Below are 25,689 nucleotides of genomic sequence, written 5' to 3'. Positions count from 1 at the left end.
GGCCTGTCCTTCACTACACCCATGGATTATGCCATCTACCTCGTGTTATTCTAATCCAGAGCTCTGCCCTACACTAAAAAACTGGCAGGTCTGTGCAATGAGCCGTTCCCTTTGCAACGCACCCCCATGAATTTCTCCATTTCTCACTAAAAACTGGGAATAAGCCAGGTGGAAGTGGTGCATCTCCAGCTGGGAATCCATCTCTTGCTCAGTTAGAGGGTGGCTTGTCCTGAGGTATATCTTCTAGCAGCTGCTCCCCCAAACTCCCATTGATGTATTTTTATATTTTAATTTCTTATTTTTTAAGTCTGTCTAGTCTCTGTAGATGCATTTTGAGCAGCAAAATAAGGGGACATGCTACAATTCCTTACACTTGAGAGATGAAGTAATAACAGGTGGCAAGACCAGAGGCAACTGGAGCTAGGATTCTAGTTGCTATGGAAACATGTCAGCCCTTCAGAGGGATGAGATCTGTCAGCAGTAGGGGGGCAAAGAGAGCAAGGAAAGCACAGTGGCACTTACCCTATAGGTTCAGATTATATATCATCGAGTTCTCCAAGGGAAAACTTGAAATACACAGGAAGGGTTATTGGCTGGCTTTGAACTGAGCTGGCAGCCAAATGTTGGACGTAGACGTGAACGGTGGGGAACAGGTACAGGAGCGGGAATCTGGGCCTAAGTTTGAGACAAAGAAGCTTGTAATATTTTCTAAGAAAAATCCATTTTTTTTTATTCATTGTAAAATATGGGCTTTCAGGATATGCTCCTCTAGGTATCCATTATGGAATATTTGGCCTCAAGTGGAAGCAAAGGGCCTGATTCAAACCCCTTTGAATTCAGTTGGAAGACTTGTAGTGATTCTTGTGAGCTTTGGATCAAGTCAAAAGTGAGTAGGGCAATAGAGGGAACCACCATGCTGTGAAGATTATTATTACCCCTGTTTATTATGGCAGTGCTGAAAGGCCAGCTGAGAATGGGCCCCCACTGTGCCAGGCACTGTACAAACACCGAGTGGTAGATGGTCCCTGCCCTGAAGAGCTTACAGTGTAAATAGACAAGACAGACCCAGGATGGGGGAAGGGGTAGAACACACAGGCAGAGTGAACTCTGAGATGGCAGCAAATGGAGTGTTAGTTTCATTTATTTATTTGTTTATGTGTATGGGCGGTGGGTGAACCCCCGCATTGGGGAGGCTAGCCTGCTGGCTGCGCCCCTTCTGCCCAAGGCCCTGCCCCCCGCATGCGAGAGCCTCTATCCCCCTTCAGCAAATGGAGGAGCCCCGCAGTCTACCCACCTCAGCCCTGCCAGGTCGCCCTCCCCAAACACCAGTCCAGTCCCAGCTACACTGGGCTGAGCTGCCAACCCCACTGAGCTGGTCACACTGAGCCAAGCTGGCCCCTGGACGGGAAGGGCCCCATCCCTACCAAGCACCAGGCTGAGTCACTGGCATCTCTGGAGCTGCCGGCTCAGCCCCAGCCACATTGGGCCAGGCCAAGCCCCTGCGCACAGCTGAGCGAGCCACTTCACTCCCCTGCCAGACCCTCTGGCCTACTGCTGACTCGCCGCGTTCCCTCCTCACTTCCCCACCCCTGAGGAGGAGGGACGCGGCAAGCAGCAGTGGGCAGGCAGCAGCAGATGGTGGCAGCCTCGGGGCAGGGTCACTGCGGCCCAGGTGGTGGGTTGGCAGCAGCCGTGCCAGGGTTGGCTTAGCCTTCCTTTGCCTGTTATACATGCTGCCTATGTTTATGTGGGTGCATTAACCTAGCAGAAGATAAGATAAATGGAAAGAAGGAGGATGGGAAGGGGGTGGATAGAGCAGGAGTAAAGAGGGTAAGAAAGTCCCTTTTTAATGGCATCCATGTAATTGTAAGCAATTTGCTGTATTCATTTAAAGTAGCAAACACCAAAAACCCCCAACCTAAAACAAATGGCTCCATCCTGATTCTTCACTACCTTGCAACTTGTGTGGTGGTTATGCAAAGTAGGTGCAAAACATTACCGAATGAGAATTCTCTATGCATCGCATGGTAGCATATTACACACAATTTGCATTCAGGTTGCACAAATATAAAGGACTACAGCATGGTGCAAGGCAATGGAGAATTATGCCTCTTCTTTGCAGTGTTGCCAGCCCCATGCATTTAAAAATCACGAGTCAGGCCCCAAAAATTGAGATTGGCATAAAATCCATGAAATTTTGAAAATAAATGTGGAGTTCTTTTTATTTGCCTTCTGGTTTATGAGCCTCTGTGGTTCACTTTTCAAGTACAGCTGAAACAGTTCTAATTTTGAAATGCATAACAGGGACAAGAATTCTCTGTAACCATGAGGACAAGAAGTATTTTTTTTAATCAAAGCTCATATATTCATATGACTCCAGGAGTCACAGAGTTTAGGGCCAGAAGGGCTCTCTACATCATGTAGTCTGACTTTCTGTAGATCACAGGCCTCCAACACCACCCAGCACCCACACACTAAACTCAACAATGGACATGAGACAAAAGTAAATGAAACCTACAGCAGATTAGGCTGTTATGTGTCACAGTGAGAGAATAGGTGGGACCGAGATGCACTAGTGCTAGAAGCCCCCGTAATGACAGGGAAATGATTAAATGAAATATACCCAGATTAGCCCAGCAAATGACCCGCATCTACATGCAGCAGAGAAAGGGGAAACCCTCCAAGGTCACTGACAATCTGACTTGGGGGAAATTCCCTCCCAATCCCAGATATGGCATTCAGTTAGACTCTGAACGTAGAACCATCTAGCCAAGTACCCGAGAGAGAGAGAATACTTAGTGCCATCTCAGACCTCTGGCCCATCCTGCTCAGTGGCCCATCTCCCGCCATGACCATTCATGATGCTTCAGAGAAAGGAGATAAAAAAACTTCCCAGCATACACTGAGGGGAAAAATCCCTTCCTGACCCCTGTCAGTAGCCAGTTGAAATCCTGAAGCATGAGCTTTAGGAAAATAGGACATAAAGTGGAAGTGAGCCCTCTTTCTATTGAGTCCTGCCCCCTGCCATCACAAGCAGCCCCATCAATCAATTGCACTCATACATTTACCCAATTCTCTCTTAAAACTAACCAAGTTGTTTGGCCAAACAAGCTCAGGCTTTAAGAAAAACATAACCTTGTTTAGCCAAACCCAGCATTTTTAAAAATGTGTTTTGAACTGGAACCCTATGGAATTTGAAGGTTAATTTGCCAGGATTTCTGAGATCCTTTTATTTTGGTTTTAAACCAAATGTTTAGTGGAGCCTAGGTCTTTTCTGCACAAAAATTCACAGTAGGCTGATGACAGGTGTCTTTTTCAACTGATTTAATTAAACTGGTGCAAACCCTTATGTGGACACCTTTAAACCATTTTTAAAATGTCTTGTATTGATTTAGTTAAGTAAGTATAAATCTGTATGTAGACAAAGCCTTTGTTGAAAACGCAGAGCCACATTTAATTGAAATAACAAACTGCACCTGTGAATATGATCTGAACAGACCTGTTCAGTCAATGGTTCATGAAACTTTTGGGAATCCTGGTGTGAGTTTGGTGTTTTGTGTCTTTACAATTTTTTTCTATTTTATTTCTCTTCCCTGGTTGCTGTGCAAAAGAAAAATTATAGGGAATACTGGCTAAGGCTCTGATTTTGCCTGTGGTTCCATTAGCAGAGACCCCATTTATTTGGGATTCTGTATGGACACAAGGATTGCTAGCAGATTCCAGTGGAGGATCAGGGTCTAACTGATTATATAAGGAAAAGGTGACATTTACTGTATGCAAAGTGCTGCGAAAGGCACAAACTACACAAGCTAAAGAAAGAGAGAATGCTTTCCCCCCTCTAATTTCTTTCTGTTATAGAAATCCTAAGAGTTATTTATAAAAATCAAATAAGTGTAGGTAAACAATTTTAGAGTAAGAAATGGAATGTTTAAGCTGACAGTGTTTCTTTAAAAGAAAAAAAAGTAAAACACTTAGAATTGCTCAATAGCAACACAATCTCTCCACATGTTAAGGGAGAGCAGGACATTGCTCACCAGACTTGTCCATTTTAACAGGATGTTCAGAAGAGCCTCAGAGCTCTGGGCCTTGGTATGTAATGTACTTAAAATGAAAGTGATTTGTACAATTCGCTTGTCACCCTAATTGAAAATATTTGGGGAAGGCTATTGTCACCAAAGTCATCAAATTAATGTCATAGCGAAGAGGAGAAGGGAGAAATGTACATAGTGTGCGCTCTTTAAGTACATATAATTTCTAACCTGCCTACAGCCCAGAAAGGACCAGACGGGGCCATCATTCCCAACAACTACTGTGACTTCTGCCTTGGAGGCTCCAGTATGAACAAAAAAAGTGGCTGTCCAGAGGAGCTTGTGTCATGCTCAGACTGTGGACGCTCGGGTAGGTGACTTCTCCTTGCAACTTTCTAAGATGAACAATTTAGCGCGATTCCCTTTTTGCTCTTTCTGATGTTTTGGGGTAGTTGCTTATTGTTTGTGGGGAAGGATGGTTGTCAGAGTTTCTGTTCTGCTAATGGGCTAACCAGACAATTATGATCTAATCTATGAATCTATCAGTATAATGCTATATTGTATTTATTGGCTGCCATGAACATAAGTACTCGTTCTTATTTAAATGGAGGGAGAAAATCCTATGACAATGTTAAAGGATGGGCTCTGTCTTCAAATGCTGTAATTACAAATGTAAATTACTTTCAAGATTTATGAAAGTTGCATGACGAGCATTTCCATTGATTACACATTTCATGCATTTCTTCATCCAAAAAAGAAAGAAGGGGAAATTACAGGGTAGGCATGGCAATAGCTGTCAAGAATTATCCTCTTACAAGATGACTATCATTAATTTTGTTTAAAGAGGTTTTTATTTATCTGTTTTCTTCCTGTGTCTCTTTTTAAATTTAGGAAGTTGCATCTTTCCCCATCCTGAGCTGTCTTTATTTCTGAGTTGTTGGTTGTTTTTTCTTTTTCGTCCCAGCTGAGCTGTTATTTTTGGCTGGGGGAGGGAATTCCAATTCAAATTTCCCAATTGTTGTGATTTTTTGGAAAGGGGGGAGGAAGGCCATGGATTATAAGTGAAAACAAAAGAAAACATTGAAATTTGAAACCTTCAAAATTGCTGTTACTTCTGTTCTTTATTCACTGGAAAGTGTTTGTTGCATAATTGCTGATATATAAGGTAGAGTGTTCTGGTACTGAAATAACAGCCTGCTCAAGCTCCCATTGAAATTAATATCAAAATCCCTATCAAATTCAAAGGGAGCAGGACTTGGCCCTAAATGACAAATGTCCTCTACTGTTGTTCTGATCTTTGAAGACAATTACTTATCAGTGGACCAATGGCAACCCTTGGTCTTCTAAGGGCTTTGCTACAAGTGCTCTGCAAACACTAACATGAGTCTTTTTGTGCTTTTGTGTTTGCTTCATAATAAAGGAGAAGAAGCTTACACTGTCTACACTGCCATACTGGAAAATGATGCCCGTTTTCCCTTTTGCCTGGGGTGTTATTTCCCAGCCTCACTCATTTGAACGTTCCCCCAATCTTGCACAATGACAGGGATCAAAATGTTCTGTCACTTTGCTATTTGTTATGGTAATTTCATATTTGTCTTCAGAACATGACTGAGATACACTAGTTTGTTGGCTTCCTCATTGTATTGCAAAGTAGATTATCAGCCCCCTTTTACTGTTGTATCCTATCTGTGGACAAGCCCCACAAAACAATTCCGTTAAACACTTTTTACAAATTCTCATCCATCTGAGTCATTTACAAGGGTTCTCCATCTGTGTGATAGACGTGTGATGAGAATGCCTAAGGTGCAACTATACATAGATTTTTAACCTATAATATTAATGACTAATGGTTGCCATTTTTACTTTTCTTGGTGATGAAAGACAAATGGAGGAGAGGCCATGTGCATTCTTTTGTTTCTTCCCAGTATTCAGTCAGTCAAATCACATTCCTAGGAAGTGATTATTTTACTTACCGATTCTTTTATTATATTCATTTCCTTTTGGGGTACAGGATTTGATTCTAAGTCTGTTCCTTAGGAAATACAGTATAATTGCAACAGAGCTGCTTCCTTCAGCTTAAGGGACCAAGCAATTGGTGTATCATCATGTTAGTTAGTGCATCTGAATAGCACCACAAACCTCCCCTACCAACACAATGCTTTCATTTTCCTAGGGCTCAAGGGTCATATTTTGCCCTGCATTTCTTGAAGTGGGATTCTGACATCTGTACTGCAAATTACATATCACATTTGATTCAGAAAAAAGTTTAGTTTTACAGATTTCAGTATTTAACTTCTCTTTTTAAAGTTTTGTTGTTGTTTGTTGTTGTTTGTTGCTCCTGATGTCTGTGCTGAGGATTTCTTACCCTATATGGAAAAAATGGAATGAAAGACTTTCAAACTTTCGAGTGTCCCCCAATGCAAATCATTCTTTATTCTGGCAATTTTAGCTGCTAGATGGTGTAGATTCATTTTTGTTTTTCACAAGCGAGTCCATGGAATTTCTAACATGGAATATATTAATTTAATGAATATTTAGTCTTTTAAAATGTTTTTCACTTTGTCTTCAAAGGAGCTACTTTAGGGCAGAGACAGGAAGAGACAGAGATGAGAATTTTTTTAAAAACCCACCCCATTGCAATACTGATGAAATATCTAGTGAGTTGTTATTCTACAGCAGCAAATTTATGACAGTTGATGCCAATCTGAAGGACAATAATTGTACTTAAATCTAACAGCTTCTAATTATTTATGTGGTCTAAAAATCTTTTAAAGCTGATCAAAGTAATCAAGAGAGAATAGTTTTAATGTCTCTTGAAGAGAGGAAAACAACATTAACCCTTTCGCTGCCATACCTAAGGGCATCTGTATTATTGTAGGTTTTTTTCTTTAAAAGAGAAACCAACCCCTTTTTACCTTTTCTTACTACTATTCTACTGTCCTATGTTGTTGTTGATTTGTGGGCACACTCACACCTACCGGGTTTATAGTCTGCATTGTTTGATAATTATGATGATTTAAAAAATAATGATGATGCCTGTTGCTTAACCCATGTGCTGATATATTCATCATACATGTCAGCTCATTTGGGAAGAGAAGGCAGGAAGGAGGAAGCAGCGCCAGCACGCACTACGGAGGACTTGTTCGGTTCCACATCGGAAAGCGACACCTCAACATTTCACGGCTTTGATGAGGATGATGCGGAAGAGCCTCTCTTGAGCCGAGGAGGCGGCCATGGTAGCAGCTCTCCCTCTACAAATAAAAAGGGTGGCTGCTAAAATAGCTAAACAGACACAGAAACTCTTTGAGCAATTTTCTATCCTTTTTACTACTATGATTATTATTACTAGTTTTTTTTTTTAATTTTAGATCCCTTTTTTCCCTTTTGGGTGTGTACACTGAAAGCACAAACGTATAAAACATAAGACTACTTCAAAGAGACAGAAAGTTTTTATTCACTTTTTATTTTTTAATTTTACTTTGTTTCCTTTCTCCTCCCCCTCTTTCTCTCTGGAAACCTGAAATGTGGATTTAGTTGTTTTTTTTTTCAATAATGAGCAGAGTTGATTTTCTCATCTTTTAATATATATCAGCAAACCACAAAAAATACAAATGGGTTGGAGAGCAGAAACCCAACCCAAATAATTTTTTAATTATTATTATTATTTATATATTCTATATATTATTAGAAAAAAGACTTTTTAAATAAAAAATACAAAAAACAAAAAAGCAATGGACATCTACTTGATACTAGAACTGTTTCTAGAAAAACCACTGTGGGGTGGATTGTTTGAGATGACAATGAAGCCCTTGGTTTGATGACTTCTGCAATGTGAGATTTTGCACTTACTGTAGCGCGTGGAATTTGTGACTCCCCCTCACGTGCTCCTCTACCACTCACCCTGAGCAGCTTGAAAATGCAAGCAACTCTGAAGACCATGACATTGAGGAACACATTTCCATCATTCCTCTGGACTCCTCTGCACTCGTAAGAGATCTTCTCCTCCGCCCCTCCAACCTTTTCATCTTCTCCTCACTCCGTGCAGCTTTTTTTCTCTTTTTTCCCCTCTTCTTCATCTTTCACCTCATGGAGAGCAATTTCCAAGCACAGGGATGGAATATAAATGCCAAGTCACAGACTCTCCAAAGACAAAATGGCTGAAGGAATGAATCATTGAAGAAACTAAAAGGAAAAATACCTCACCTATATTTTTCTTTCTTTCTTTCTTTCTTTCTTTCTTTCTTTTTTTTTTAAATTCAGACACACATTTTGTTGCCCAGATTTTTATTTCTCTGTAGTGTCTTGTGAGGCACTTTATGTTGTTTTTCAATAGCTTCTCTTGAAATAAACCAAAGCAATACTCACTAAAGTCCTGAGGGTAATGGAGAAGAGAGTGATTCCCTCCCAGCACTGTCCCACGACCGAGGAGCCATGCGACAGATTTGAAAGGTATGTCCAAACAGAAATGTTTTTCAGCCACTGTGAACTCTTTGTGTGGTGGATTTTCAACAAACCGTTTATTGTTTTATTATAGCAGTAAGTCCTTTAAAGTAAACTGTGTGATTGTGTTATGTACAGCAGGCTAGATCCTGTTCCCTATTAATTTAATGGGAGTTTTGTAGGAGCAGGCTTCGGCCCAATACGTTATAACTAGGAATAAAGCGTACCCAAACATTAAGCGTGTAGGTTCCACCCTGCAGTCCTAATGCTCTCATTGTAAGGACTGCAGGATTAGGGGTAAGGATATATTTTTGTCATTTTATAGTGCCAACATAAACCATAAAGGTGAGATCTTGACCCCACTGAAGTCAATGACAACATTTTCATTGTCTTCAGTAGAGTCAGTTTCACACCAAGAGGGAAGCTTGAGTGGTGTGTTCATGTTCCCAGAACTCATGATAGAAACACATGCATGCACTGTAGACTTTGGGTGCACATTGTTCTAATTCTTGAGTAAATCATGTCCAAAAGGGGCTGGTTATTTCCATTACTCGCTTTCTTTTGCTGGGGCAGCCCAGCCCAGTTTGTAACAGGTATTTTATGGCTCCTTCAGCCTTTTTGTTACATTCCAGTGTTGAAATAAACTCTAATCCTGAGTGTGATGCTTCTGTGCATCTTTATAGTTGACATCAAGAATGAAATAACTAATGGCCAGAATCTGCCATCAGATATGCAGGTGTAAATCCAGAGTGATGCCATTGACTTCTGGATTCCATTAAGAATCTGCCCTTAGAACTGTAGAAAACGATCCTGCATAAAATTACAAAATAAATCTGTATTTTTATATATAGTATATATTAACGCATGTGTGACCCAAAGAAAGTTTCCTTTGAGGCATCCCCATGTTGGTAATCTTTTCCTGTTGTTGTTCTACTGGGCTATGCTCCCACTGCTTGTCAAGTCATATTATAATCGATCAAATGTCACATCAATGGTATTTTGACTCAACCATGTCAATGAAACATGAACATTAACATTCACTCTTTCCACAATCATTCTGTTTTGTTTGAACAAATACATGGAATAGATTTCTAATATTTTGTTTGTACAGTCTGCAGTTTGTGAAACTCTTCTGTGTTTATTAAAAGCTTAAATTCCATCTTGCTTCTGATGGCAAGCCACAAGAACAGAGCTGTCTGATTATCTCAAATCCCTGAAAGAATAGTAGCCTCGTAGTCATTGTTTTGCTTATCTATCTGTTATTTTATTCCTATATATTAGAATCCAGACATTAAAATGTGAAGACTGAAGGAATGGAAGTCAGGGTGGAGAATAGTATGGAAGAGAGTCCGCAGCTGAATAGACACATTGGCCACATTATTTTCTCACTGGCCCTAATATGAATCCAGAATAATACCAATAAAGTCAGTGGAGTTCCTTTGGATTTGTGTCAGTGTAGCTGAGAGCAGAATCTGGTCCAGTAGTTCTGAAGATTTAAAAGGAGGCTATGAACTTGAAATCTAATATATTTCAAAAAATGAGTTTAAAGTACTTTTTCACACTACACCTGCCCTTCTCCCTGTCCACCCCAGCTAATGTTTATGGGTTTTCAGTCACATTGTAACTTTGTATTTTAAACATGTTTTTCTCTCTCCTGTTGCTGTGTTAAAGGCCACACAAGCAACAGAGGACACTGACTATACAAAAGAAGCAGTAGAACTGTTTATTCACAAAGTACTGTCAAATGCACAAAGTAAACAAACTTAAAAAAATACGTTGAGAAGAAAATGTTATTTCTTATGTCCTTCTGCTAAAGTTATCATACTATAGGGCAGTGATGCCAAACTTTTCCTGTTGTGTCCCCCTTACCGGTAATGGAAACTGTCCACGCCCCCTCACTCCCATTACCTCACAGCCAGGTTGAAGGTGGAGCTGGGGCAGAACTGGGGATGCTAGAGGAGCTGGGGCTAGAGGCTGAGTTGGTCTGTGGGTGGAGCAGGGGGGAGGAACGGAGGGAGGAGCATCTGCAGCTTGGGCTGGAGCTGGGCTGGGGTGGAGCAGGGGGAAGAGTGGAGTTGTGGCTTAGGCAGAGCCAGTCTGGGATCAGAGCTAGTTGTGGGTCTGGATGGCACCTCCACTCCATCCCACTGTGAGGGCTGGCCTTGGCCCTGCCACGTGCCCCCCTGAACATTCCTCTGTGCCCCCTGAGGCAGTTTGGAGACTATTGCCATAGTGGCTACTTGGAATTATAGTAGCTAAAAAAAAAATTCAGACAGAATTGTGTTTTTTTTAAAAGTTTGACAGTGTTCCTTTAAATATATAGAGACCCAAAAAAGGGTTGAATATATTTTGAAGGAGAAAAGATTCATGGGAGTAATGTGGAAGATGGGTTAACCTGGGAAAGGTCGATGCTGGAACTTTGTCCTCTTTAGTCCATTTGTCTATGTTTTAGTGTCTAAGTGTAAATTGTTCAGGGTAGAGATTTTGTCTTTGCCTGTCTGAGCAGTGCCTAGCACAATCCGGGCCCTACTAGAATACAGATGATAATCAAATATTAATAATGCATTAAATAATGGCTTACTTTCATGAATAAAGTTATGATGACCATATATGTCAATTTGTGCCTGTAGCCACTAGGTGCCCTCCTTAATTGCAATGGGGCAGGGGCGATGCCCTGCTCTCACTAAGAGCGCACAATAAGCTCATGTATAAAAATGCCAGCCAACATTTATTAGTAGTGTACAAAATCCCCAGTAGCTATATTTTGTGTGTGTGTGTGTACGCTCCTTGGATTGATCTGGTCCTGACAGATGAAGGAAGAAAGGATAAATGTATTGTGGAGGAGGGCAGTGTAGTCATGGAACATCTTCAGATGTGCTCGCTATGGTAAAATAACAAAGGCGAGGAGAGAGCTGCAGCTCAGGGTTTAATAGGACAGGCTGAGCAGTGTGAGAGTGTAGTGTAGGAGTGGAGCACGAAGGAGAAGCTGGAGTTGAAGGCTGTGGTCATGGAGTCAATATGCAGAGTGCAGGGCAGTCAAGGAAGGGAGAAGAGAGTTGAGAGCAGTAGAGGAATCTGAGAGATTGCTGGTGATTGAATGTCACAGACAGTGATGCTGAACAAAAAGTGTGATAACAGAGAGGAAACAAAAATGCAGTGGTGGGAGAGGAAACACTGCCTGGTGAAAACCAGGCTGGGAGAGTAGCCATAATTGTGACTATGGAAGTGATCATCGGAATAGAAGTTAAATACACCCAGGAGTGTTGAATGGTATTGAGGCATGAGATTGAGAATAGGGGAAGAAGGTTGGCCATAGAGGTCAGAGATGAAAGCATATGCAAGTCCACATGGTGCTAATTGATACTCTTGTAGGAGTGGGTAGAGGAGGGTCAGATCACATGCAGTTTGAAGGCAGAGAATATGTGAGAGGAGCTGTAATTAGCCAGAGGAAAAAGGAGGCACCTGACACCACCAGCACCACAGACTTCTCAGTAGGGGTGGGGGAGTTGCACAGTCCTAGTGGAGTATCCCAAGAAAAACAAGCCACTGAGCAAACCAAGAAGGCATAAAGAGAGTTTATGGACTTGAATTCCAGAACATAAATTGGGTGTGGGTTGGGGGGTTGGAGGAGAGAAATAATCTCTTAAACTCGAGGGAAATGTTACTCTCTACAACCTCAGGGTATATCTACACAATATTTTGGAGTGAACTCCCCAGCCTGGGTCAACAGACTTGGGCTAGCAGGGCTCTAAAAATAGCTAAAAATAGCTGTATAGACAGTGTTTTGAAGTTGCAGCTCAGGCTGGAGCTCAGGTTCCATTGTTTCTCAGATTTTATTTTTCAGGCTTTTGTATGTTCCCTTAATAATGTGGGGGCACCTTCCCAAACATCTCCCAACTCCTCCATACGAAAGGGCCTCAGAGCACTTGCAAGAAGACCCACAGCTTCCTTATCCAACCACTGCAAGCTCTCCTTGAATCTTAGTGGTGGAGATAGTGGAGTTTGAGAGTGCAGCACCACTTGAGCAACTGACTGGTGGGAGGAAAGGCCAGGTAGAGTGTCCAGGCCATTCTTGGTATGCTCCAACTCCTGGGATTTAATTAAAGGACCTGCTTAACACGGATGGACCTTGCCTCATACTGGAAGATGACAGTTTAAAGTCTTAAACAGAATATTGCTGATTGGGTGATTTATAAGCGGGTGAGAAATTAACACAGGCCTAGCTGATATAATGGCTAGGAAATAAATGCTTTATTTGGGCAAGTGGCAAAGAAGGGATGGAAATAAAATTAGCTCATATTTTCCTCCCTCTCCCTTACTTACTGATTTTATGACTTGTATCAGAATGAAACAACTATGGGAGGATTACCTACAACAAACTAAATATCGCCTACTAAAACAAATGAGCAGCTCACATTAACTAGTGTCTCCTGTGTTCTGCTGCAACAGAAATCAGAATTTCACCATTAGTTTCAATAGGATCAGCAGTGGACTTTCTGGGTTAGTTTCTGCTACTGCAGTCAAATCGCACTGTAAATACACTAGTTAATGTGAGATGCTGGTTTGTTTCCGAATGCGATATTTAGTTTGTCAAAAGTAACCGTCTCCATGTTGTTTTGTCTTTAAGCTTTTACATTAGTTTCTCATTTTGAGTTCAAATTTGCCATTTTACAGCTCTCTACTTTGGTTCTTGATTGGAGACAGAGGCTCAGTGTGCTGCCTGCTGATGCATGGAACACATCAGAGCTGCATCCAGACAGTGGCTGAGCCCAGCCAGTTCTGGGACACCATCTGTTATGAATACATTCTCCCCCTGCTGTTGTCCCATAATTTGGTGAATTGTTTTTATGACCATTAGAGATGGTCTCTAAACACAATCTCTGATCTAAACACCTCCAAACTCTGAGTGTTCAAAATGTGGATCCTGATCCAAACTCTTTGGCCTAGGCTCATTGCTAATGGCAATCAATTTTGCTTAGCCTACTCCTCAGGCAAATGCCTTATTGGCTCGGCCGGGAATTTTGCTTAAATAAGATCTGCCCAGTATGTGTTTTACTGTAACATAAATTGATGCTTTCAATAAGCCCTATTCTTCCTGTTTTTTGTATTATTTGTAGGTTGTAATTATTCATGTGTTTGTAAAATGTTTGTTTAATAGGGAAAAAACTTTTTAAACATTTTAGAGTTCAAACAACTGAATTGGCACTATTATTCATATCCCTCTATCTGTCTTTAGTATCTTGAAAAAGAAGAGAAATTATAATATAATTCTGAAACTTCAGGTTTCATGATTTTAAGGCCTGTTATCTCATAATTTACTGGAACTAGAAATGAGTGGTGTGTCCAGAAGGAAAGGGGAACTCCCCTGTCTCCCAGCATCTCTTTCTGTCATCAATAGTTTCTGAGGTTTTGATTCTTAAATGCATCACGGCTCCATGACTGAATATTTCCTGTCCTGGAACCGCTGACCATTTCAGTTTTGGGAGTGAGGGAGATGAGTGGATTTCACATTTTGAGGAAAGAAATATTTTAGTGATAGACTATGGTAGTGGCTGTTTGACACTGCTCAGAGGTTTGGAATACAGGAGTTAGCCCCAGGGGAGATGAACTAGTGGGTGGAGTGCAGGTGTGATATTCAGTTTTTCACTTGTTCCAGAATTATCACGTGGCTGTCACCACCACATATGTGTGTGAGTTCTAAAATTTGGCTGGCATCACATAACTCCTCTGGGTAGGGAACATGTGTTCCTGCTTTTCATACACATGTGGCTCTATATAAATGTTTAATAATAACAACTTAAACACCTCAGGATCTCATAAACCAAAGGTATTAACCGCTAGTGAAGAAGCAGTTGTAGGAGATGAGTAATGACGGGAAGTGTAACTACATGTTCCACAGTGAAAAAGCTCACAATGTTTGGGGATTTTTTGGTTACATGTAACCCCTTCACGTCCCATTTATCTTCTCTTGGTATTCATTTTGGACACCCACACTCAATGGAAACTGAGTTTTGTCTAACTATATTTTAAAAGTTTGAAGTGGAGTGGGAGCCAAACTGGAAGATTTTGCTTTTGTTCTTTTTGAAGCATTGCTTTTTTGTCTGTTTGGGGTTTTTTAGTTTTATTTTGTATTGCCTTTCCCTCTGCAGTCTGCCCTGCCCTCATGGACTCCAGCATCCTTCAAGCAAGCCATTTCCGAAGAAAGCCAAGAGAAGCCAGAATGCTTTGATATTTCTCCTCTCCTTGCCCAACTCATCCCAGCTGGCACAGGCGCCTGGACTGTAGAAAGCCTGCTGGCACCTGCTCAGAAGTTTTGGGATGCCCTAAGCTTGTGCAATACAAAGAAAACCTTTTCTTTGTTAAACGTCTTGATTTCACTGTCCTTTATCTGTGTGTGTAAACCCAGGTCAAACTGGAATTGATCTACAATAGAAATGACTGAAAAACAAACAAACAAACCGAAAAAAAGACAACTATTTTATTTATTTCAATATTTAAGAGAGAAAAGAAGTGCTCAAGTTGCACAGTATTTTTGTTTAAAATACAGTTTACTTCAAAATTTAAAAACAATTTTGTGAAGACATGAAAATTAAAAAAAAAGCACTTAATGTAAAATAAAGACTGAATATTTACTTTAAGGAAAACCTTTTTTTTTAATTATGAAAATAAAGATCAACTCTGCTCTCTCTTACTTTAAAGAAGCCATTCATACATGTGCTGGGTATTTTTATTTTTTGCAAATTGGATGTGGTAAGTGAAGATTGTTCTGGTTTACTTTCTCCTAAATTCTTGGTACTGTTTCCCTGTTAGATACTTAAAGCTTATTTGCTTTACTGTGGTAGGCACAAATCTGAACAAATATACTGCTGAAAAAGCAAAGAACAGACCCAAAGGCTGAATTCTTGTTATTGGTTTTTGTGTCCAGGCTGGAAGAAATATTGATGTATCTTTTCTATAGACTGAAACAAGTTTTGGCTTTACCAGTTCTGGGAAATATTGCTGCTGAAAATAGAGGTTTAAAAAAGGAATATCTCAATTTACAGCAGTGCTACATTTAATTTTAGTAACTCAGCAGCTCATTCTGAGAGAGGCTTGCAATCTAAGGGCCTGAGCGTTCAAGCATTCTGGGTATGGAATCTCCCAGTGGAAGTCCCTTGCACTCCCAAGTGCAGCTCCATTGTATAATTGAGCCCTAGTTTGGGAACTATTGGACATTCAAAGGCATGCAGAACTTCTTTTAAGCACCTCAGAAATAAGCAGCTGGGGTGACTCAGGAGGAGGCAAGTGTGAGATGCCATGTGTAGAACCCTAAATTTAGTTTTATGGAGCATGTGTGGGAAGGAAAGAGTTCATACTCAGCCTGGTAAGATGTATTGATTCATGGATGAATTGAAGGATCTCTTTGGTTACCCAGTCCATCTCCAGGGGCCAGTACAAGATTGTTCCCTACCGTGCTTTGTGCAGTCTGGTTCTGAATGTCTCAAATTAAAGATACAGAACAGCCTAGTCTCCTAAAGAAGGCCTTGGACTTGAACCCGAGGCCTAGTCTACACTAGAAAAGGTTTGCCATTATAGCTGCTACTGGTGAAGATGGTATCAGTTTCCCAAGCAAAATAAGCTATACTGGCAAAGGCATCTTTATGCTCATATAACTGGACTTTTGCCAGTATAGAAATGTTGCAAAACAATCACACTGACATTACTATGCCAGAAAATATTTCTAGTGTAGAGCTGGCCTGAGCATCCTTGTCCCTCCTCATCCAGTGAGTCACCTCTGCTTAATCACTAAATTATTTATCAAAGGCATCTGGGGAGAACCTATTCTTTTGCCATTGACAGGAAGGTGGTAGCATATGTGATGATAATGAAGGCCCTGACCCTTCATCTTGTTTCTTGCTCACCCAAGACTTCAGTTGACTTCACTGGGAATCTTGGGTGTGTTAGGAATGCAGGATCTGGAGGAGCCCCTCCCCTTCTTAACACCTAGGACCAAATCTGCAGGTGTAGGCAATGTAACATCACTGTAGATTCTATGCCAGCTCCCACTGAATTCAGTGGCAAAACTTATAATGCCATCAATGGGAGCAGGAGCAGGACACTTTGCCAGTTTTTTTGGAAATCTGCAGTTGTTAAACTGCTTTTAAAAATAATCAGGTTTTGTTCTGTTAAAATATAACAAGATGCACAACTGTAATGAAACTTCTCAAACTGTAGGGTCTGGATTTAATTTGTGTAATATTCTTATTAAATAAAAGTCTCCTGATGCCCCCATTGTATATTTCTCTGTAAATATTACTTTATCAACAAATCCCACAAGATCTTTTTAGTGCACACTATCATCTCTAAAACCCCACTGTCAGATATACTTGCTGTACATACACTTTAAGCTCACCATTGTTTACAATATTCTCTTCAAGGCTTAAAATAAAACTTCCTTCTCTATTGATTTGGTTTTCCTTTTCCATTTGGTAAATGATGACTTTTGTCCTTGGGTTTTGTTTTGTATTTGCTAATGAAGCTTGAAATTAACACAGCTTTCTTGTTTTTCTTTGTTGGCTGGATTTTGGGAACAGTTTTTGTTACTTGCTTCTGTGGAGGTAGCCAGAGGAGGAATAAAATATTGCTTTTGTGTAGGGCCCATGTAAATAGGAATGATTGTTTTCCATCATGTAGCAATAGCAGTGGATCTTAATTGTGTATGTATTTGGAGGACCTTCCCCTTGAGATTAACACAACTTTGTTAAAGTAGGTCAAATGCAGAGTCAAAATTATTTGACACTGCCCGCCTTAGCATAGATTTTTGACTGGTTACATCATTTTTTTAAAATTCAGAACCTATCCACAATATTTCTAATGTGCCATCGCTTCAGTATCTAGGTCCCAGTTTCAAGCTTTTGGTTAATTTTGTTGTTTCACAATGTAAACATCAAACCTCTCCTCCTACACACACATTTTGGGGTAGGGTGATGGGGAAGGAATGAGAGAGGTGACTGTTTCAGGTCTGCTGGGAGCAGTAGCCTTTTTAGGTAGGTTTTTCTTTGTTTCTTTTTCCTCTGATAACTGTGCTGTCATTTATCTGAAACTCTGCTGGGTTTCCCTGTCCCCCATCACACTCTCGGCTACCAGAAGAGGTTACAGAAGGCACTTTCAGTGTTCAGGGCTGCATGGAATAGTAGCAGTTGGGTGCAGTTCTTAAGTGGTCTTTTGATGTTTGGGAATAGAGCCCCTGGAGTAGTGAAACCAAAACTGGACTTAATGACAAATAATATATCGCAAAAAGGAGAAAATCCAATAATTCTCTATAGAATTTAATAGGGATTAATCCAGTAGGGCTGTGAATTACTCTAAAACCCATAGAGAATGAGACTATAGAATTTTTAAATCCTCCAATATAGTAGAGGGAATATCTCTGTAATAATATCCCTGTAATGGAAAGCTTACCATCCTCTGTTCAGTTGTATAGCCTCTTTCACACGTGTAAATTTCATTTCAATCACTAGTTTGATTCCTGTCTTCATCGGGGGTGGAGAGGACTTGAAAATGTTGGTGAAAAAAGTTTTGAAGGGAAAGATGGTTTTAAAGCCCCTTCTTCTCTCCCTCAATCACTGTAGCTGCCAGTTTGTCCCCTGACCAAATTTAGACCAACCTAAAGGCTTTTGCAAGTTGCATGATCTGTAATGGCCATCAAGGTGCCATTGTCCTGTACACTGGCCATGGCCCTCCCATTCTTGGCACATCCCATATGTTGGGGCTAGAAGGGGGCTGAGAGAGATTGGCATAGAGCTGGTGGAATCCCCCAGCTGGCCTACTAGGGTAGCTCTAAGGCTGCTTAGGGTCGCTATAGCAAACTCTAGGATCTGACCCTTAGTACCTTTTAACCCACCTCACCCAGCAACTTCCAGTTGACTCTCTCTGGGCTTCACTCTTGGAAGCACCCCCCACCCCCCCTTTACTTGAGTTCAGACCCACAAAACTATTCTTCCAGAGGGATTTTAGACAGCGGATGCTCTTCTTCCCTGTCCCATATCTGGGCAGGGAGGAGGATTTGCCATAGTAAATCCCTGTTCCCCTTTCCAAATCCTTGATCGTAGCAGTCTCTGCTCCTTCTCTCCCCAGCTGCAATGTGCCTAGATCCTAGATCATTTCTAGCTCCCTGATGTGCTGAACAGAGCACGCAGCCAGCAGGAAGATCAGTATGAGGGTGGACTACCATACACAGCTGTTGATCCTTGACAAGGAGAGACGAAAACTGCAGGGAAAAATCCTTCCCTTGTATCTCCCTAGACAATGGGTAGGAAGCCCAGTGATTTTTTCCATTTGCCCTTGCTTTTCTCTTAGACATGGAACTTTAGCTAGAGGGCAGGCTTAGCCATTAACAAATCAAGGAGAGAACAGATGTTATTACAGGATTCCACTGCTCATAGCACTGTACCTTTTCTGTTAAATTGATACAGGCCGTCTTTCCCTGCCCTACTCCACCCCCATCATCTCTGCTACTGTGTCCAATAATTGTGGATAAGTAGATGAGTTAGATATTTATGCTAAAGTGATCAGGAGTGAAAGCTGGCATTTAAATTGGCCGCCTTAGATTTTTATTAAGGCCCCATCCATTCCCACCAGTGTAGAGCTACTGTTTTAGACTGCTAGACTCCGGAAGGCAGCTCTGCATAGAGCTCCCATATAGAAGGTTTTTTTAAACCCATAAGGTCCAGAAACATAATTGTACTTAGGTGAAAGTTTTAATTCTACAGAAACAATGTAGGATTTAAGGGAGCTCAGGTTCCCTCCAACTCCTGAGCAGTCTAGAGTAGGAAAGTGTTAGATAAATACATCTTGGTTTTCTGCTCTAGAGGGGCGCTCCCACTGGTGACAGTGGTGAGAAGAGGGTAGAAGGAAACATTTTCTTTTCCAGTTGCATCTAATCTGCCTCCCTGTGTCCACCAGTCTCGCACTGCTCCCAATTAATGTGGAGATTTATCCCTAGGGCTGTACAGCTAAGGGCTGTGATGGCTAGTCTATGAGCTGTGTGAAAAAAATGTTGGTTGGTTTGGCCTAATTTAATGTTTTACTACATACAATTTCTGGTTTATTCCCACTACTTCTCCATACCTGCAAAAAGTCTTTTTCTGGTTAATATTTTCTTCCTAAAACTGTGAGTCCCGATTGTAATCAAAACCATCCAACCAATGGGGTATGAGGGAACATGTCCCTTACCATCCCAAACAAAACCTTTAATATTCTTTTGAAGTGACCTAACCTCTCATTCCCCTTTTTGATGCTTCCTGACCAGGAGCCCGACTCACTAAAACATCCCTACTCAAAAGCATCCCTATTCAGGAAAGCACTGAATTAACTTCAGTGGAATGGCACCGTTTTCCTGAATTAGGGCTTGTATTTGTTTAAGCTCTCTCTTGTTCCATGACAAACACTGTAAAATGGGATTTCCTTTGCTCCACCAAATCTGGACATTTAAAACAACTGAATCCTAGTTCTGATGACACAAGAGACTTACCCTTTATTGCATTGCTTTACTTCATCATTGTTTTCTAGAAGACCCCAATGCATTTGTACTCCCTTGATATGTGTTCGTTGTGTCTAGAACAGTACTTACCATAACTAAGATTTGGATGATTGTTCATCCATCTGGCATCCAGTTCTTCCATGATAAGGAAGTGTGCCACCTTCTTTTTTTAAAACAACCTAGACTTCTGGAGCAGTTTTGTCTTTGTATATCATCATCCACAATATAATTAGAAACTGCTGACTGGGTTTCAGTTTAAAGTTGTCTAAAATATATGGAGTGGTATTGAGTGACCTACAGACAGGGTCCAGTTATGAAGCTGCTACAGAAAAGATGACATATTTTGAACAAGGGAAGTTGAATGGTGGATTGAAGTTCTCTGAACTGCTGCTGCCTGCACGAAAGCAACAGAAGTTTTGGCAAATTCCTAAAGAGGACAGTCTTCCTTTGAACTCCTGGCTGATAGACAGCTCCGCCTGGCAAGAGAAGGACCTATCCACGCTGGTTTTGCTATTCTTAACCATCTATGATGGCAAATTCCCTAAGAGACCTTCCAGTTCATATCAATGTCCTCCTAAAGGTTTGTGATCCTTTGAGACATTTTTGCTTGAACTGAACCACTCTGCCTCATCAGCCTCTGGGTCTCTGTTATAGTATTAGCAGCCATGTGACTTCACCATGCAGTGCTTTGGGAGGAGAAGGAGCATGTTCTTCACATATAACCAGCTTCCCTGAAACAGATTAGAGGTTTTAAAAAGAGCACTACAAGAATTATGCCAATGTTACTGGAGACTTAATTTAAGATGTTAAACAGTTCTTTCACCAGGAAATAGGCATTAATTACTTTTGTGCTAATCTCAAGTGACTGAAGCCAACTCTCTTAAGTGAGAGGAACCCATATGACATGAGGCAGTCAAGAGCTGTACAGTAACGAAGGTGGTTGTTTTTATTTTTGTAAGCGTCAGATACCCAATAAAACCACAGTAAATAACAGATACCCAGTAAAACACCTATATGCCAGACGTAGAACTTCATACAACACCCTTTGCAGCAGTTTCTCCTTCCATCACAAATGCTGGGGTTTCCACAATACTGCTTTGCTTCTGGTGTAGCTTTTTGCTGTAATATAACACTCAAAACCTTTCAGCCATCTTCTCCAGGCTTAATTTGTCATTTCAGTTTATAGTGGGCTTCAGCAGCCATATAAACCTCCTCCTTAGTTAAACATCTTTCCAGTTCTTTATCAGGGTGTCTTCTTCCTTATAGCCTTTCCTCCAGACTCAGTTTTTTGCTGCCCTTCTAGCTGGGGTTTTGTGCCCAGCAACCCTCTGCTCCCTGTAGGTCCCTCAGCTGAGGCATATTCCTCAGCAGGCTTCTGCTTTTTGCAGATTTCTCTCCCAGGCCTGGTCTGGAAGCTCTGGAGAGTTGTCACCTGCCCTCTTCCCAGCAGGCTCCCTGTTGATTTCAATGGGAGTTAGGCAACTAAGCACATGTGAAATTCCCACTAGGCACCTAAATACCTTAATAAATCTGGCCCTGAAGCCCCTTTTACACTGTTCTAGGAATATTGCCATTCTGTTCTGGCCTTATGTAAATAAGAATTAGGCCCTCTTGTATTTAAGGGGCCTAGCACTAGTTCTCTTAAAAGGCTTCTTTGGTATCTGGATGCAGCTCCCTAGAAACCTGATCAGAGGTTTAACTCTCATTAAAGTTAATTGGAGTCAAAGACATTCAGAAGCCTGCGGGCTTTATGAGAGAATCCCTTAGGCCCTTTGTCATGACTAGAACTGCCATTACCAAGCCTGCTAGCAGTTAAAAAATTAAAACTGCATCGGGGCCTAAGAGCTACAGCTAATTCCAACAGGACAAGGCAATAAATAAATAAAATAGTGTTTAATTTTAATTTGCATGATAGCCTCTTCTCAGTAATTCCTTTTGGTACTGAGTGGACTGTAAGCATTTATGTCCACTGCTGTGCCACTTGCTAATTGCTTGATTAATCAAATGTGATATTTAGATGATATAAAATATCATTTATATACATTAAAGGAATGCTATTAGCTTGTTAAAGCCTAAAATATGACTGACCTTTTCACTTGTTGTTCTGATGTGGAAGGTCATCTGTGATCTAACAAATGAACCTATGTTTGTCTGGCATTTTTCCACCAAAAAACAGAAACCACAACCACTTTGGCATGATTTATTGAAATCACGGTGTGAGCGCTCTCTGCTGGTTGCAGCATGTGGTTAACTAACTAAGCCCTTCCCACTAAATGATGATATTTTGATGGTGAAGTAAATAAAAGGCAGCCATGTTGACCAATGCTCCATTGGCAAGAGAGGAAAACCAAAATACTTAAAAAATGGAGAATGGAAAAATGACAGTGCAATTTTATTTTCCAGCTTCTAAAATTGCATTACAAACAATGACAAGTATGTTTATATATAATATACTTTCTCTCTCTCACTCACTCACACTACATGGAGTCCATTTAAATGAATGAATGAAGTAACTTATTCAGACTACCTGCGTCTGAAGAAGTGGGTATTCACCCACGAAAGCTCACGCTCCAAAACGTCTGTTAGTCTATAAGGTGCCACAGGATTCTCTGCTGCTTATTCAGAATTGTTTTTCTTTCTGTTTAGCTGAGTGATGTGGCACTAGTTATGTTGGAGTATACAATTACACTACTATATTAGCAATAGTATAAATTATAGGCAATTCAACAGACTTGCATGGGAAAGCCAGAGCTGTTACATTTACAGTATATGTTTATGTAGATAATGAGCCATTTACTCGTTGTGCTGAATTTATCTATCTGTATGATACATAGTTACCTCATGTAACAGCAATGAGGTTACTGTGTATGCAATGGCATAATGTCTTATGCATAGTTATTTCTGCAGTTCATTTAATATTAAATAGTGAAATTTAAGTAATTTCTATGGAGTTTGCCATTTGATTTGAATTTTTGGGAACCATTCTGGCTAGTAACTTAATTCTGAGCTGTTCTTAATGCATTCTAGGAAGAGAATTGGTTGGCTGAGAAGACTGATAAGATATTTCCCCCCTCAAATTCACGAGTTAAAAACCAATCCACTCAATTGTGTCGGAGTCATTCTTATCTGATGGCTGTTTTGTGACACATGGGGAAATCACCCCAGTTCATAGAGAGACGAGGTATTTGTTCCACTGAAGCCCCTATGGGCTTAAGTGGAATTTCAGTGGTGTATCACCACTAGTGCCCCCCTTGTTGAAAGTCTGAGAAGAAAAGCCAAGGACTGAAAGGCCCTCAGAAACCAGCCAATGCTCTCACCTCCACCGATAGTCCCTCCAGCTCAGGTTTGAAACAGATCAGTGTAGCAAAGCCTGTTTTGTGGATAAATAGGGGGTGTCAGGGTTGTCATTCTACAACTTTTACGAATACTAAGTTCATGCAAAAATTGTGTTCTGAGGCAATGCTCTACTTGCAACACTGCAAATCTTCCTTACAAAAGAGTGCAGGGGAGAGTATTTTTTTAAAGAGCCAAACAACGTCATAAGAGGTGGCAGGGAGGGGGAAGTCCTGTGAAGAAATGAATTTTAAAAACAGAATTTTTATAGCAACAACAAAATGGTTATAAAATTCTATCCAAAAATCATCCCTGGAATGTAAAATACCAACTTAGAAAAGAGGTGTTTTCAGTGCTTGAAATGTGGGGGACACTTTTGGTCCCATCAGCTTCCGAGGCTGGTTCTAAATTGCAGTGCAATATTGGTTGGGACCCCTTCTTGCACCTTTCGGGAATAGATGGCATTACCAGGATCTAGTGCATGGCTAGAAAACGTATTTTCAAGGGTTACCTTCAATGTATCTGTATGCTGGACAGCGCTAGAATCCCCTGCAGACGTGCTGCTGTCTGTTTGTATTAACACAGTAGTTTAACACCAATGATGTTGAGGAAGGAGCAGGTATTAGGGCAGCAGCAGTCAGGGCTGTTGGTTTTAACAGATGGCAGGATTATTGCTCATATAGAAAGGGTGGAGATCATATTTATTTTAAAAATAAGGTTCTTTTTCACACACTGACAAAAGGATACCCGGTCCATGGCTTCCCAAACACCTTAGACTCTACAGCATTCCTTTCATTATAACAATACCACTGGAAATCTCTGGCTCCCCTAGGATAGCAATGTTGTAAATAGGCTATAGGACAGATGTGTTTAATCTACTGGGAAGAGCTGATTTAACTAACTAACAAACAAAAACCCAACACAACAGCACCGTAACCCTTCATCCTTTATTTTAGTGTTTATGACCAAGTGTTTTTGCTTCACTGCTCATTTTGAAAGGGTTAGTGAGCCTGCCAGTTGACTGAAAGCTCTCTGGTGTGTGAGCTGGCCTGGCTGGGGAGTCTGCAGTGCATAGTGACAAGGTCTGAGCTGTGCTGGAGTTTTTTCCACTGCAGTTTGTTGAGGAATAATAAAAAGGTTCCCCAGACAAATGATGCATTGGCTTTCCAGGTAGAGATTGACCCTGTCTGGACAGGCAGCCCACCTCCCCCATCCACCCTTTCATCTTACCATTGCCTCACTTTGCTAGACAATTAAATACAGAAAACATCTTGTATTGAAAGGAATACAGTGCTAGGAATACTTTACACACCACATTTGCCAGTACATATGTTTGCTGGGTGTAGAAACTCAGCACAGTAGCAATAGCATTCTCTGCCATACTTTAGAAGTTGTATTATTTTAGTTATTAGGATCTGTGTTCCTGCTACTGAAAGCCCTGGTGTACAGAATCTGTGCAGTGCCTGAGGGCGGTTTCTTTCCTGATGGTATTGGTAAGCAGCATAACTGCCTTTTGGCAATTAGCAGATCATTACCCATAATGCTATGCACACTGTGATGCGGGCTGGTGGTTTTTTTGGAGGTCGCGCTGACCTAAATCACCCCCAGGAATTGTACTGCGTTGGACGGTTTATTCAGTACAGTAATGAGCTGAGGCTTCGAGACAAGGTCATTTGAGTGCTCCCACGTTATTTTTCTTAGGCAAGAAATAGCCATTTTGCTTAGCAGCCAGCAGTGTCTAATAGGGATCAGTTTGGGAAAGAAGGAAGCAGAACATTGCTTGATTCAGGATGGGAAATTCTGGGAGGACAATGGTTTCAATGGATCTAAGGTCAGATTCCACTCTTACACCTCTCAGTTGGGGCCTGTTTCACCACTCCGTTACCCCAGCTTCACAGCAGTGTAACTCCAGAAATGAATCAGGTTTTCTGTTGTCGGGAAGCTGGACATGCTAATCAGTGAGCAGAACATATTCTTATTGCTCCGTGAGAAACTGTGTCAAGTATGACTTGGGCTTGATTCTCTGCTGCCTTGCACCTTATGTACTGTGTGAAAATAGGAATGGTAGCTTTTTGCATCTGCCCAAGGTGCAGTGGAGAATCAGGCCCACCTTTCTATACACAGTCTGATTTTGATCACAGTTATGCCGGTGCAAATCTGAAGTCAATAGAGTTGCACTGATGTAAAACTGGTGTGCACCAGAGGAGACTCAGGCCATGTCTACACTACGGGATAATATCGAATTAGCTAAAATTGGTTTTATAAAACTGATATTATAAATTCGATTTCATGCGGCCACACTAGGCACAGTAATTCGGCGTTGTGCGTCCATGGTCCGAGGCTAACGTCGATTTCTGAAGCGTTGCA

At 41.1% G+C, this 25,689-nt stretch overlaps 1 protein-coding gene across 6 annotated transcripts in view; it reads left to right on the top strand.

Moving 5' to 3' along the window:
* The window catches only part of DPF3 (double PHD fingers 3), a 269,649-nt gene that overhangs the window by 213,585 nt on the left and 30,375 nt on the right, over positions 1–25,689 (top strand). For 5 of the 6 annotated variants that reach the window (XM_075065418.1, XM_075065416.1, XM_075065420.1 and 2 more), the window contains one exon: positions 4,270–4,398. In XM_075065418.1, the coding sequence (XP_074921519.1) occupies positions 4,270–4,398 (129 nt within the window). Of the gene's footprint in view, positions 1–4,269; positions 4,399–7,108; positions 8,478–14,617; positions 16,998–25,689 lie in introns of those variants that run through there. The other variant, XR_012655786.1, reaches the window with a different exon arrangement.

This window comes from Chelonoidis abingdonii, chromosome 4 (assembly GCF_003597395.2).
Source record: "Chelonoidis abingdonii isolate Lonesome George chromosome 4, CheloAbing_2.0, whole genome shotgun sequence".
In the NCBI taxonomy this organism is placed as follows: Eukaryota; Metazoa; Chordata; order Testudines; family Testudinidae; genus Chelonoidis; species Chelonoidis abingdonii.
The sequence above is the reverse complement of the archived record's forward strand: the minus strand, read 5'-3'. Positions and strand labels throughout refer to the sequence as shown.